This window comes from Bubalus bubalis, chromosome 7, assembly GCF_019923935.1.
Source record: "Bubalus bubalis isolate 160015118507 breed Murrah chromosome 7, NDDB_SH_1, whole genome shotgun sequence".
NCBI lineage: Eukaryota > Metazoa > Chordata > Mammalia > Artiodactyla > Bovidae > Bubalus > Bubalus bubalis.
Window position 1 is genome coordinate 39,877,647 of NC_059163.1, and position 14,805 is coordinate 39,892,451.

Sequence of the window (14,805 nt, forward strand, 5' to 3'; positions counted from 1 at the left end):
GATAAAATGAATAATTAATACATTTATTTGTTCGGTTTAAATAAATGACTGCAAATTTTATAAATTAGATTGTAGTTTTCCTCCTTTTCTAGTATTTTTTTTTCCTTCAGTAGCCTTGATTGTTGAAGGAGAAAATTACCCATTTTAAGAAGCAGTTACTCTGATACCTTTTGTGTGGCTAATACTCTCCCAACTTTAATTCATACATTCTTCAATGAGCATAGAGTAGTTACTCCTCTAAAGAATTAAGTGAGTAATGAGTACAAGTAAATTGCCAGTGTTGTCATTGGATTGCTGACTAGCATCTTGGTTTAAAAGGTCTCTAAACTCTCCAGAATTTCAATGTGGAGCACAATTGATTTGTACTGAGTTGACTTTGCAAATCTGTTGGGTTATAACTGCTTCAGGGAACAGTGAGAACCACAGGAAATAGTAGCAAGCCAGGAAGCATGTGAATAACCTTTGCCATCCCATCTCTTTACCCCATCATGCAAATTAACATATGACAAACCACATTATATAAACAACTGAAAAGAGCTAAATAAGAAACAAAAGAGAGCATTAAAAAGCTTCACAAATGGAAATTTGCCCATTATGTAGTTATTTGATATTCACACTAGGCAAGCTGATTAGCTGTAGCCTGTTAGAATGTGACATTAATTGCCAGCTTTACCTGATATTGCCAGACATCAACATCATTTATAAATAAAAATACAAAATATTCTATAACAAGTTGTGTTATGGATATGTAGCATTAATAGAAATTACTACTTCTAGTACATTATAATAACAATAGCTGGCAGCGATATTCATTAACAGCATCCAGTAAGCCTTGGTAAAATCACAGCATGCCCAGATTACATAGACAGCTGTGGATTATATTCTGTCAGGGGCTGGGCTGAGATTCTATCATGGATGTGAGTGGCAAAAATAATTCCTTTTCACTCAGCATGAAAATAACCAAAAAAAATACCTTAGTAATAAATTCTATCTAACTGATAAAACTGAATCTATTTTCTGAGGATGAAGTTGCAGAAAAACTGCTAGATAAAATATCTAGCTTTTTTTTTCTTTAATGTCAAACAATCATCATTTAAAAAATGTCTTCCATCTCATGAGACTCTCAGTCAAATAAGACAGAAAAGAAATAAACACAACAAAGACCACTCTGTAAAGTTATTTTTTCATTCTAAAGGGGAATATTCATTCAGTGAATTCCATACAGGATATTAGTCTGTTGCTGCCAAATTCTATCTGTTTGAAGTATCCCTGATATTAAGATTATCCCTGATATTTAAGGCCTTAAAATGCAGTTTCAATAACTGATCATCTTTATTACAAAAATGCCATTAAGAGAATATATGTTATCTAATGGCAGCAATTCTATTATCTTTTCACAATGTGAAATTTTGTTACATAAATGATACTCCCTATAAATATATATAAACCATATTTTATACATTTAAATAAATACAATGCTTATATCTATATAAGTTATATACAAAATGTTTACATATGTGTATATAATGTATATAAACATATATTGTAGATTTATAGCTATAAATTAAAACACATAAAATTCCTTAAAATTTAAAAACATTTTTATTACTTACAATTCAAAGTTGCTGAAACACATTAAAACCTATTAAGTTATAATGGTAGTGATGCAAAATAAGTTACTTAAAAATCAAAAGGAAAATTAAAACAAATACTTTGTCCAATGAGCTTTTAAATGTAATATGAATTAGGTTAAATTATTTTTTTAATCTATAATGTATTATTTATATCTTTTCTCACTGTTATTTTCTAAATTTCTCTTTATTGATTAGATATTTATTTTACTATTAATCATATTAATAAAGGCTTGAAAGGGAGAAAAAAAAAAAGAAACAAAAGAAGTGGCATTTATCTATATTAACCATGTCAGAATTTAGCATCCAGAACATAATTCTACAGAAAATGAATTATTATTCAAAATATATGCAAAGAGATTATCATTTATTGTTCCTTAGATTGAAAGTCAAATAAGGGCATTATTATAATGAGACAGTGAAGTGAATTGAATATAGCTAGCAGTTTTCTTTAGAATGATCTGATTTTATGAAGAGAGAAATTAATCAGGGAATTCTCACTGATTTCACTACAACTTTAAAGATGCATGTAACTAAGGTCCTTACCTTGTTCAAACTTCGTGCAGCACTATCTTTTCCACCTGGAGTCAAGTTCCGGAGCTGTACATCTAGGAGGCCTACCAACTGATCCATGGCCCGGACAGAATAAGTGATATCGCCAGCATTCAAATGATTTCTTGTCTGTTCAGCCAGTTCTCTAGCAATGTTGGCGGCTGTCTCTCCAGATTTCAACTACAATTTTGAAAACAGAACAAAAAGGAAAGAGATCTTAAGTAATTTTATTGGCTTCTTTGGATAATTGTTTTTGCATATGTTACAATCATTGAGGTAAGTAAGTTATTAAACTCCCTCTTTATTTGGTACACATTCCCTGAGTTTTCCTGCTAATCCATTATTTTCTTTAATAACTAACTTGAAAGTCATGCCTTTAGGAAGCTCCTCTTGAGGACTCTAACTTCTAGAAATGATTCTCACTTTACCCATCTGAGGGGATAAGTCTAAGGTTTGCCCAATGATTTTTCTCTATGCATTTCTAAATTGAACATTGATGAGTTTGTGTTGTGGACAACTGTGTTCTCAGAGAACAATACAAATTTTCAATTATGTCTAGTTTAACACTTAGTTCACAACGAATACTCACTGTCTGCTAAGCTCTGTGAAAATGTAATTCCAAATAAAAACTCTGCTTTTTAAAATGGTCTTCATCTTCTTACTAAGTAAAAGATTTCACCCCCATGTACTTGGTAGCAAACTATTGCTTAGTTTCTAGCACTTTTCTTCTCTAAAACTACATTCTGATTTTTTAAATATATTCTATAAGAATTGTTCAAATTGTCAACAATCCAAAGATGTTAATAGAGATAAAACTTATATGCTATGATCACTTGAACAAATTTGACAGCTCTGGGTAATAAGAAGATAGGACTATATATTAATTTGTAAGGAAGGCTTGTAAAACTTTTTTAAAAAAGGTAAATAAGTGTAATTTTCCAAGTTATCATGTCCTTTATCTTTTTAAAAATTAAACTAAAGTACAATTATAACACATTTATGCAATATAGATATAGGTATGCAATGCAAAAATAATGAGTGTCTCTTCTTTTGACTCTATACATTCCCACTTTCTAGAGATTGTTAATGGTTTGGCATATATCTTTCCTAATTTTAGCCTGCCCTACTATTACTTATACAAAAGTGTCATTATTTAGAACATTTTCTTTTCTTCTCTTTTTCTGTTTTTAACAGTCATATATAGAATTTAGGATCACAAACAGAAAGGGCCTCTCTTTGTAAGGCTATCTTCCTAATTGATATTCAGAAAGCTGTAAGGGGTACAATAAAAAAACTCAAAGTGGTTACCACTGTTTATGCAGGGATACTTAATATATTTGTAGCAGGACTAAATGTTAAAGAAATAAATGAATAAATTGGAGCAATTGGAATACCTAAATTGTTAACAATCACATTCTTAAGTTTATAGAAAATCCTAATTCAAATACGCAAAAACAGCTTAGTAACCAAGTGTTCACAAAGATTTGTATAAATGCATATGACAATCATAAACTACTACTTGATGTGTATATTTGTATACTTCCTATGTAAATTATAGTGTCTATTAAACTCTGAAATCTGAAGACTGTATAGGACAGAGATTTTTCTTATCACTATCAGCCGTAAAAAAATAATCCCACTGTTACGAAAGGGAAATGTTCAATGATATTCATTCCAGCTTGCTTATAATAGAAAACAAAATGGGTTATGTCTGTATAAAACTGGACATATATATAAAAATTATGGAATACTATAAACAGCTTTGTAATAAAGAGAACAATAGTTAATATAAATCTTCAACATGTAATATTTACTTAAATGCAAATATAAAAATTATAAATATATACTAATATATATAGGCATGGTATTTGTGAAATATGAATGCTACTTGGGTAGCATATAAACATGCTATGAAAAATAAATATTATATGTAGATATTTTATGTGTTTATATATATATGTGTATGTTTAAACACACAGGACAAAATTGAAAGATGGAAATCAAAAGAAGAATCATTTTGTTCAATGCTTAAATTTTACAAGAATGTATATTGTAAGAAGAATATGTTAAAGTATTATATGGTTAATTGGTACTTTTTAAAAACTTTTAAAATGAAAAGAGAGAAAAACACCTGCACTAAGTTTATTGAATTTGTAAAATATCAGGGCCTGAAAAACTAAGATACTTGTAACACCAAATGGAATACATTATAAGGTTCAAGGATAAATGTGTAACAGAGTCAATGTAGATCAAAGTAGCATTCACGACCCACGGATGGATCGTGAAAGTACTTGGAAGCAGTCACAAAGTGACATAAATGTGATTATAATCCATATATTTAATCATTATATACAATTTAGAGCTATTTACTGGTAATCTATTAACTCACTTAATGATTTATAAAATTCAGTATTCATTAATTAAATTGGTAAAATGCTAGTATGCACAAAGTGTTCAGATTCATCATTCCATCAATTAAGTCTGAACAACTGATACAATTGCTTAGCAATGTTACAAAACCCCTGTGCACATGAGTATCCAGATAGCTGGAGTTCCTATAATATTCCAAAGGAATATTCTTTAAATCGGTGCACCATGCACAGAGTCTTGCATTTCCTGTTGTGTTCCATCTATGCTGTTCTCATAAAAATGAACATATTTGTGAAATTACTATTGTTTTACTTTGGTAAGCACTGTGCTCTTGTGTAATTGTTTTATTACCATTGTTACTATTATCATTATTATTGTATTGTTTGCTTCTATGTCTTTATTACCACATAGTATTTTTTCTATGAGAAAATGTCAAGACATATGGACCTCTGGAGTCTTGTGATTCAGTTAAATGAGTCCTTTTGGAAAAAGGCTGGGATCTACTAGAATAAATAATAGGCTTTAACACATTATCTTCAAAACTAAAGATTCAAGTACTGACTTTCATTACAGCTATCAGGAAACATTATAAAAAGAAAAATTACTTAACAAACAGAAAAAAATAATAGGTATTTTCATATTGTAATTCAATTTATTTTTTTGGTTCTGGGTAGTTGTACAAATGTTTTCAACATTAAGTATTATAGTATTGGGGTAGGACATGATAAGCTAAAAAAGAAGGCCTATATAATTCCCTAATATAAATATTTAAATTTTTTTAAAAATACAGTAATGAAAAAGCTGAAAATATAGATGACAAGTCAAAATATAACTGTTTTCAACATAAAAGATAGTGATGTTGCCAATGTATGTGTCAATGACAGATAGTGTGTTGTTGTAAATAGTGAGTCAAATACAAAAATCATCAGTAATTTATCTTAAAAATAGTTATTATGTTTTAGCATTCAAGAAGTATTTATTTATGAAGAATAAATTGAATTAATTCCACTAAAGAAGTCTGGAACTCAAGGTTCACCAACAAGAAAGCTGCAACAGAAAAAAAAAAAAAAAAAAACTAAAGTACAGATAAATTATAAAAAAAGTTTAAAATAAAAATGTAAAACCATATTTAAAGTAAAATAAAAATGGATATAACTAGTTATTTATTATGATCCCCTTTTCCTCTTAAAATTGAAGAAACTGTAGTAGTAATATTAAAAAAATTAAAAAATTATTTCATTCATTAAACAATCATTTGGACACTTATTTCCTAAAGAAATAAAGTCAAATGTTATATGTAGTTTTGCTCACATTCAGGAACCTCACATTCTACTGTTTGGTATGCGGGGTACATAAAAGCAGATGGTATTAATTCAAAAATGCAATTATAAGATAATGTCTGTGAGGTTTTATGGGAATATATTACAGGGGTAATAAAGACATGGAAACTATGTAAGAAAGCAACAGAAAATATCAAATAAGTTGAAAGTTAACAGACAAGTTGAGGGTGACCCAGTAAGATAAAATTCTGATGGGGACTGTGGAGGGAGCCAAGAGGATGCTATATAAGTAAGTGATGTCTAGAATAACCATGCTTTGGGAAGACAGGGTACTAAAAGTGGGAAAGAAATCAAAAAAACATATTTTATACCTTCAGAATTCAATCTGCTACCAACACACACACACACACACATATATATATATATATATATATATATATATATATATACACATACAGTTTTAAAGAATAAAACATTTCTAATTTCAAAAACTGTTCTATCATTTTATATGTTCATTTGTTATTTAACCACAATTTGAATTTCTATGAATAACACTATACTAATGTCTGGGGATAAAATGGTAAATAAAGTGGTTTCCCATAATAGGAGCTGGAAAGAGCTATTAATAAATTAACTGCACAATTATTTAATTTTAATTTTTTTGAATTCAATCCAGAATCCCAGTGCAATGGATCAAACTTAAAGACAACTTTTTTTTTTTTTAATATTTATTTTTGGCTGCGCTGGGTTTTTGTTGCTGCTTCCAGACTTTCTCTGGATGCCATGTACAGGCTTCTCCTTGTGGTGACCTCTCTTGTGGAGCACAGGATCTAGGGTGTTCAGGCTTCAGTAGTTGTGATGCACGGGTTTACTAGTTGTAGCTCACAGGATCCAGAGTGCAGGCTCGCTAGTTGTGGCACATGGGCTCAACTGCCCTGACACAGGTGGGACCTTCTCAGACCAGGAATTGAACAGGTGTCTCTTGCATTGCAAGGTGGATTCTTAACCACTGGACCACCAGAGAAGCCCTAAAGGCAGTTTAGCCTGGTGTTTAAAGTTAGGGAATAATTTACGAAATACTTCTCTGAGAAAGAATGTTTAATCTGAAGAGAAATAGAAAAGAGAAAATTAGGTTGGGATGAGGGTAGGGGCTTCTAGGCAGAGAGAGAAGCTTTTAGGAAAGAGGTGCAGGGAGACTTAAGGGTGCTGCACGAAGGGTACTTGTGAGTGGGGTTCAGGCAGCTGGAGAGACGAGCAGGAGCAGAGCAGTAGTACCACTTGGAAGGCGTGATGATGATTTTGGGAAATTGTGCTAAGAGCAATCTGAAGGTATTAAAGAATCTAAATAGGAGTGGTCTACTCAGGCTTATATTTGAAACGGAACTCAGTGGAATGGATTAGAGGGTTCAGGAGTGAGTGAAAGGGGACCTACTATGAAACTAACACAGTAGAAAAAGCTGTTGTGGATTAGGGTTGGAGCAGCAGGGAGAATGAAGAGTGGCCTGATTTGGTAGAGATTTACAAGTACAGACAGGCTTACACTCTGATTGGATGTATGAGTGAAATGAGAGAGAGGCACCAAGAGTCATTTCCAGGCTTCTTGTTAATGGCAGTGGTGCCATCAATTGGATTCTCCCATAGATTGCACCCAAAGATGCAACCAAAGATGGAGAAGCTCTATACAGTCAGCAAAAACAAGACCAAGAGCTGACTGTGGTTCAGAGCATGAACTCCTTCTTGCCAAATTCAGACTTCAGTTGAAGAAAGTAGGGAAAACCACTAGACCATTCAGGTAAGACCTAAATCAAATCCTTAATGATTATACAGTGGAAAGGAGAAATAGATTTAAGGGACTAGATCTGATAGAGTGCCTGATGAACTATGGATGGAAATTTGGGACATTGTACAGTAGACAGGGAGCAAGGCCATCCCCAAGAAAAAGAAATGCAAAAAAGCAAAATGGCTGTCTGAGGAGGCCTTACAAATAGTTGTAAGAAGAAAAGTGAAAAACAAAGGAGAAAAGGAAGGATATGCCCATTTGAATGTAGAGTTCCAAAGAATAGCAAGGAGAGATAAGAAAGCCTTCCTCAGTGATCAGTGCAAAGAAATAAAGGAAAACAACAGAATGGGAAAGACTAGAGATCTCTTCAAGAAAATTAGAGATACCAAGGTAACAATGCAAAGATGGGCTCAATAAAGGACAGAAATGGTATGGACCTAACAGAAGCAGAAGATACTAAGAAGAGGTGGCAAGGATACACAGAAGAACTGTACAAAAAAGATCTTCATGACCCAGATAATCACGATAATGTGACCACTCACCTAGAGCCAGATATCCCGGAATGTGAAGTCAAGTGGGCCTTAGGAAGCATCACTATGAACAAAGCTAGTGGAAGTGATGGAATCCCAGTTGAGCTATTTCAAATCCTAAAAGATGATTCTGTGAAGTGCTGCACTCAATATGCCAGCAACTTTGGAAAACTCAGCAGTGGCCATAGGACTGGAAAAGGTCACTTTTCATTCCAATGCCTAAGAAAGGTGATGCCAAAGAATGCTCAAACTAATGCACAATTGCACTCATCTCACACACTGGTAAAGTAATGCTCAAACTTCTCCAAGCCAGGCTTCAACAGTACATGAACCATGAACTTCCAGATGTTCAAGCTGGTTTTAGAAAAGGCAGAGGAACCAGAGATCAAATTGCCAAATCTGTTGGATCATCAAAAAAGCAAGAGAGTTCCTGAGAAACATATATTTCTGCTTTATTGACTATGCCAAAGCCTTTGAGTGTGTGGATCACAGTAAACTGTGGAAAATTCTGAAAGAGATGGGAATACCAGACCACCTGACCTGCTTCTTGAGAAATCTGTATGCAGGTCAGGAAGCAACAGTTAGAACTAAAGACGGAACAACAGACTGGTTCCAAATTAGGAAAGGAGTATTTTGAGGTTGTATATTGTCACCCTGATTATTTAACTTGTATGCAGAGGACATCATGAGAAACGCTGGGCTGGAAGAAGCACAAGCTGGAATCAAGATTGCCAGGAGAAATATCAATAACCTCAGATATGCAGATGACACCACCTTTATGGCAGAAAGTGAAGAGGAACTAAAAAGCATCTTGATGAAAGTGAAAGAGGAGAGTGAACAAGTTGGCTTAAAGCTCAACATTCCGAAAACAAAGATCATGGCATCCATTCCCATGATTTCAAGGCAAATGGCTGGAGAAACAGTGGAAACAGTGGCAAACTTTATTTTTTGAGGCTCCAAAATCACTGCAGATGGTGACTGTAGCTATGAAATTAAAAGATGCTTGCTCTTTGGTAGAAAAGTTATGACCAACCTAGACAGCATATTAAAAAGCAGAGACATTACTTTGCCAACAAAGGTCCATCCAGTCAATGCTATGGCATTTATGGATGTCAGAGTTGGACTATAAGGAAAGGTGAGTGCCAAAGAATTGATGCTTTTGAACTGTGGTGTTGGAGAAGACTCTTGAGAGTCCCTTGGACTGCAAGGAGATCCAACCAGTTCATCCTAAAGGAAATCAGTCCTGAATGTTCATCAGAAGGACTAAATTTGAAGCTGAAACTCCAATACTTTGGCCACCTGATGCATAGAACTCACTCATTGGAAAAAACCTTGATGCTGGCAAAGATTGAAGGTGGGAGGAAAAGGGGAGGACAGAGCATGAAATGGCTGGATGGCATCACTGACTCAATGGGCATGAGTTTGAGTAAACTCTGGGAGTTGGTGATGGACAGAGAGGCCTGGTGTGCTGCAGTCCATGGGGTTGCAAAGGGTTGGACACAACTGAGTGAACTGACTGACTGATAGGTACTATGACTTTAAGGTTCAAGCTCAGTTCAAAGGTTGCCTATCCAGACCAGGCCTGCATGAATCATAGTCTTTCCAGTGGCATCCAGAAGCTACTCTTTTTTCTGATTGTCCTATTTATTTCACTCACCACAGTTATTATTATCTTATTTCCATACAAAAATATACACATATCTTACATCGGCCTCAAGTCTTCTGTGCAAAGAAGCAAGACTGAAATAGTTACTTCGCTTATTCTAGCTTAAAGACATCATTACAATGTCTATCTCTAACAATTCTTTTAATAAATTCTGCTAAAATTATTCCTCAGAAATAAGTACATGCATACTGAGAAATCTTATAAGTTTTGTGAGGATTAGTAAATTAATGCCTGTATTGAAATGGTGGGATTATACCTAAGGCTTGAATAAGGGAGGGGAAACCTGCTGCTGTAGTTAAGGATAGTAATTATGACAGAGATGGATACTATTTGCATTTCAAATTTTGACACAAGAAGAAAACATTTTATTTGAAATAAGCTTTGACATTTCATGGGATTTTATACATCAAACATTAATTAGGTGGCAAAACAATTCATGGAGGAGTTACAGTGTTTAAGTACAAAGCTACCATTTCTTTGAAAGATCTACCTATTTTTCTGTGAATCTGAGTCAAGTGGGTTTAGAGACAATAGAATGCCTCTACCTTACAACTGAATGTAGGCTAATTAAGCTTGAAGATGTGGAAATGCCACAAATCTCTGATGAAATTAATAAGCAATTTACTTTTATTCCATAGTAGATCTATGGGTGCAAAAAGAATGGTGAAATTAAGATCTGGGTACAAGATTCAGCCACAGTTCCAGAACAAACAGTTGGTTTATTCTGTACTGTAACCTGAACCTGGGGCTTCCCAGGTTGTGCTAGTGGTAAAGAACTCACAAATGCAGAAGACATAAGAGATGTGAGTTCAATCCCTGGGTCGGGAAGATCCCCTGGAGAAGGGCCTGGCAACACACTCGAGTATTCTTGCCTGGAGAATCGCCATGGACAGGAGCCTGTAGGGCTACAGTCCATAGGGTTGCACAGAATTGGACACGACTGAAGCAACTTAGCACACACATAATATAAAACAGCAACACCATTTCTAGATCTACACATCCTTCTTTAGAAAATGCAGGAAGAACCTTACATTATTTCAAAATCTGTCAGTAACTTGTGTGCAGACAAAAGAAAAGATACTTTAGTTTGCTAGAAACAGAAAGACTATTTCCAGGTAACAATTCAGGTGTTTCTTTTGCATATAATACTTGGACCAGTTAATGAAGTAGGAAACAGATCTCACTTTACGTGGAAATGTTATAAATATGGAGGGTCTTCACATTTATAATTTCACAGTTTTCAATTGAAAAAAAAGATATGAGGGATTACAAAGTACAATGAATTCTTTACAGATATGCAAAAATAGAGAATATAAATTCCTTTTTGAACACTTGAGTCCAAACTACAGGTCAAACTAAAGCCAGAGATTATGGTTTCAGTGAACAGTCTTTGAGAAAGGTAAGAAAATCAGATATTTCATCACATGTATCTGAGAAGGCAGAGCTCTAAACTAATTTGTTGGCTTCCATAAACAGGAAAATGTTTTTAAAACATTAATTTGAAGACGTATGTACTCAGCTTCACTATCTAATCTTTTTATCCAATCATCTATTTATCATTGTATCTACCTTTCTGTCCAGCTGCCCATTGATCTGTCCACTCACTTACCAGTTTCTCCTTCTTTCTCTGCCCCTACACTTCCCCGTTGCTGCTGAGGTAAATTTTCCTTTTTGTATTTTGCTTTTCCTTTCTACACAAATTTGGCTTTTTATTAAATCTCATGACTATGAAAGTATTATGGCCAGCGTTTAACAAACTTCTTCTGACTTTAAAGGCTTACATTTTCTCTAGTGAAATGTAATCTACTCTATAATACCACTCAAAATTCAATCTATCATTTCACCCGTATGTAAGTGGCCTGACTTCATTTGTGAATCACAAAACAATCAAAATTCTGTGCTTGGTTCTCCCCTCTTTGCCTGACTGCAGGAGGAAAAAACACAACTCATTTCTTAAGAAAAATGATAATGTTTGCTTTTTCCAACTAAAGTAAGCATCGTGATCCATTTATTTATTCATATTTGCAGCCTATAGTGGTACCCACAAACTTGGGTAGGGGAAACTGAATATACTGTTCAAATGAGAGAATCACTCCCTCTTTATTTTTCCCCATCTATACTGTTATTGGGGGTAAACAGTGTTCCTCTACTTTAAAAATTCTCAGAACCACAGTGAGTGGAGGAGGGGAGGAATAGATCAGATACCTATTTTACTTTAAGTTTTTCAACATGGCATAAAACATAAGAAAAATGGGGAGGTCAGAGCAGAGGAAAGAGGATGGAGCAAGAGAAAGGAAGGAGGGAAGAGAGAGGCAGTGAAGAGAGGAAGAGAAGGATGGGAAAGGGAGGAGGGGTGAGAGAAGTAAAGAAAAACTGAACTCTGCTGGATACTTTCCATTTCTTAAGTCAGGGAAGACCACTTTCCATCCTCCTCCATCCTTTTCTCTGTCTTAAGAAATGGACTTACATGATATGTTTAAGACAACATCTCTCCCTTTGGCTTTTGTTTGGGTTTGGCTAGTGGGGAGGCTTGGAGAAGGCAATGGCAACCCACTCCAGTACTCTTGCCTGGAAAATCCCATGGGCGGAGGAGCCTGGTAGGCTGCAGTCCATGGGGTCTGGAAGAATCGGACACGACTGAGTGACTTCACTTTCACTTTTCACTTTCATGCATTGGAGAAGGCAATGGCAACCCACTCCAATGTTCCTGCCTGGAGAATCCCAGGGACGGGGGAGCCTGGTGGGCTGCCGTCTATGGGGTTGCACAGAGTCGGACACGACTGAAGCGACTTAGCAGCAGCAGCAGCAGTGGGGAGGCTGAGTAGGTGAAGCCAATTAAGAGGGATGGTGGTGGGTGAGATCAGAATATGTATTCCCCTAGATCTTTTCTGAAAAGTTGCCTGAGGCTAGGATGGGTCTCTTGTCTAGGGATCATCTTTCCTCTCAAAGACACTCTGTTACCAATTTTTCACCATTCCTTTGATCTGGCAACCATAGGCCTGGGGTTGGGAAAAGCTCCATCCGTGTTCCTAGCATTGGAATTCCTCTTAATCCCTTGCAGTTCACCTTTGTTCCCTCAATACCACTGTAAACAAATTTTCTGCCCAGGTTCCATCTGTTTGCTGTTGGGACTTGGGTACTGAGGGAGGAAATGAGTAAAAGGATGAATTTTGTGGAAGATGCTTTGGGAAGGAGGGAGAGAAAACAGACAAATCACTATGGGAAGTGCATGCAGATTCTCTCTCAGAGGTTTACAACATCAATATTTAAATATGTTGGAGTTTTGTGGTAGCCTGTTCAAGACTACCATTATGTTTAATGAATGGGATAAATAGTTGGAGGTATAATGGATACACCAAGGAAAAGAGTGGAGAGAAGTGAAGAGAGACTAGCTAAGTGGGTATGGGATATAAAGGCCATCATGATCTATTCACTGTGTAGCTGGTGTTGTTGCTAAGCATGACATCTTGTTAAAGGTAGACCCAGTTAAACACCAGCTCCAATGCTGACCTGGCAATAAGCACATAAGTCGATTTGCAGGGATTAAACGTTTGACAATTCTACAAATTTATAAGTAATCTAGCTAAGGTATTATAAATTTCAACTATCTAAACTGTATAATCTTAATATATTTTTACAGATGCTATAGGATTATACAGAAACCCTCCAAAAGAATGGAACATATTTGTTATAAAATAAAAACATTCCATCCCTAAATCAAATGGGCAACAACTGTCTGGTTTTTGCAAGGAACTGTGTCTTTTGTCATAAGATTAGAAGGTCTGCAGAGGAAAGGAAAGAATTAAGCAATATTATCAGTTAAAGTCACCAGTAATTTCTGCAATGAAATATGCCAACCATATTCAAGAATTATCATGAAAACACAGCTTTCTAGGTGAATTATTACTGAATTAATGTTAACCCCCAGGCTAAGTATGTAGGGAATATTTTTTAAAAGTTGCTAATGTAAGGTGATATGCTACTGATCTTTTAATCTGATCACATCCAGTAAGAGTTATTTGCCCTGGGGTCTGAGCTACATTGTAATAAAATCAAAGAACATAAAAACTGTGGCAGGAACAGTACTGAAATTGGAGAAGCATCATTATGAATAGCAACAAGTATGGAGATGCATATGTAAGAGGGTAACTGGAGTCAATATAACCACTGGTCTTCCATGATTTAGGGTAAATAGATAGTTATGGCTCATCTGCTAAATGATCTACTGGGTAGATATTTATGGATTATTATACAGTATATTATTGAGGATAAGCCTGGTTAAAAACAAATAGAGAAAAGAGCAAATGGCACAGACAGGCTTTTAGTGAGGCCATCACTTGTAATATTTCTCAGGAAAAATCTCTTTCAAAAATTCCTCAGCATAGCTAATGTGCTATAGAAGGACTCTCCATTTTAGGAGTGCATAAATCTGCACAAATTGCTATAATAAGGATTCATCCCATAGCCCTTTTGGCATAAATGCACATCTGGTCTCTGTTTGTAATGAAATCAATTCAAAGCTCCACAGTGCATTAATAATAAAAATGTTCAACATATTGCAACCAAATAAGCCTTGCAAATTTGAGTCTGCAAGATTCTGCCACACATGTGTATACTTTTAACACTGATAAATGAATAGGTTACAGAACATTTATCAAATGGATAAAGATTCCAAAGGTAGATTTTTTTTCTTTTGGTAATTATTATTTCCACAGGAAAATCCATATGTATGAATACTAGAAGCTTTTGCTTGTTTGATTTATAATACCTCTTGGACTTTTATATCTGTAGTTCACAATACCATAAAATTTGTATTAATAATAAAACTATTATAAGCCATAATGCCAGTTTAGGGGAAATACACAGATTTGCCCTTTAAGAAGAACAAAATTCTAGAATTAGCTCACATATTATAACTGTCATTAACTCTTGAGTTAAAATGGGAAAATTTTTCCACATTAATTAAAACAAATATCGACTATTTTGTTTTTAGCTG

At 34.7% G+C, this 14,805-nt stretch overlaps 1 protein-coding gene across 10 annotated transcripts in view; it reads right to left on the minus strand.

The window, feature by feature from the left end:
* Nucleotides 1-14,805, minus strand: part of ADGRL3 (adhesion G protein-coupled receptor L3) — a 955,586-nt gene that overhangs the window by 175,010 nt on the left and 765,771 nt on the right. For all 10 annotated transcript variants that reach the window (XM_044945849.2, XM_044945847.2, XM_044945844.2 and 7 more), the window contains one exon: nucleotides 2,178-2,363. In XM_044945849.2, coding sequence (XP_044801784.1) covers nucleotides 2,178-2,363 — 186 coding nt within the window. The remainder of the gene's footprint in view (nucleotides 1-2,177; nucleotides 2,364-14,805) is intronic.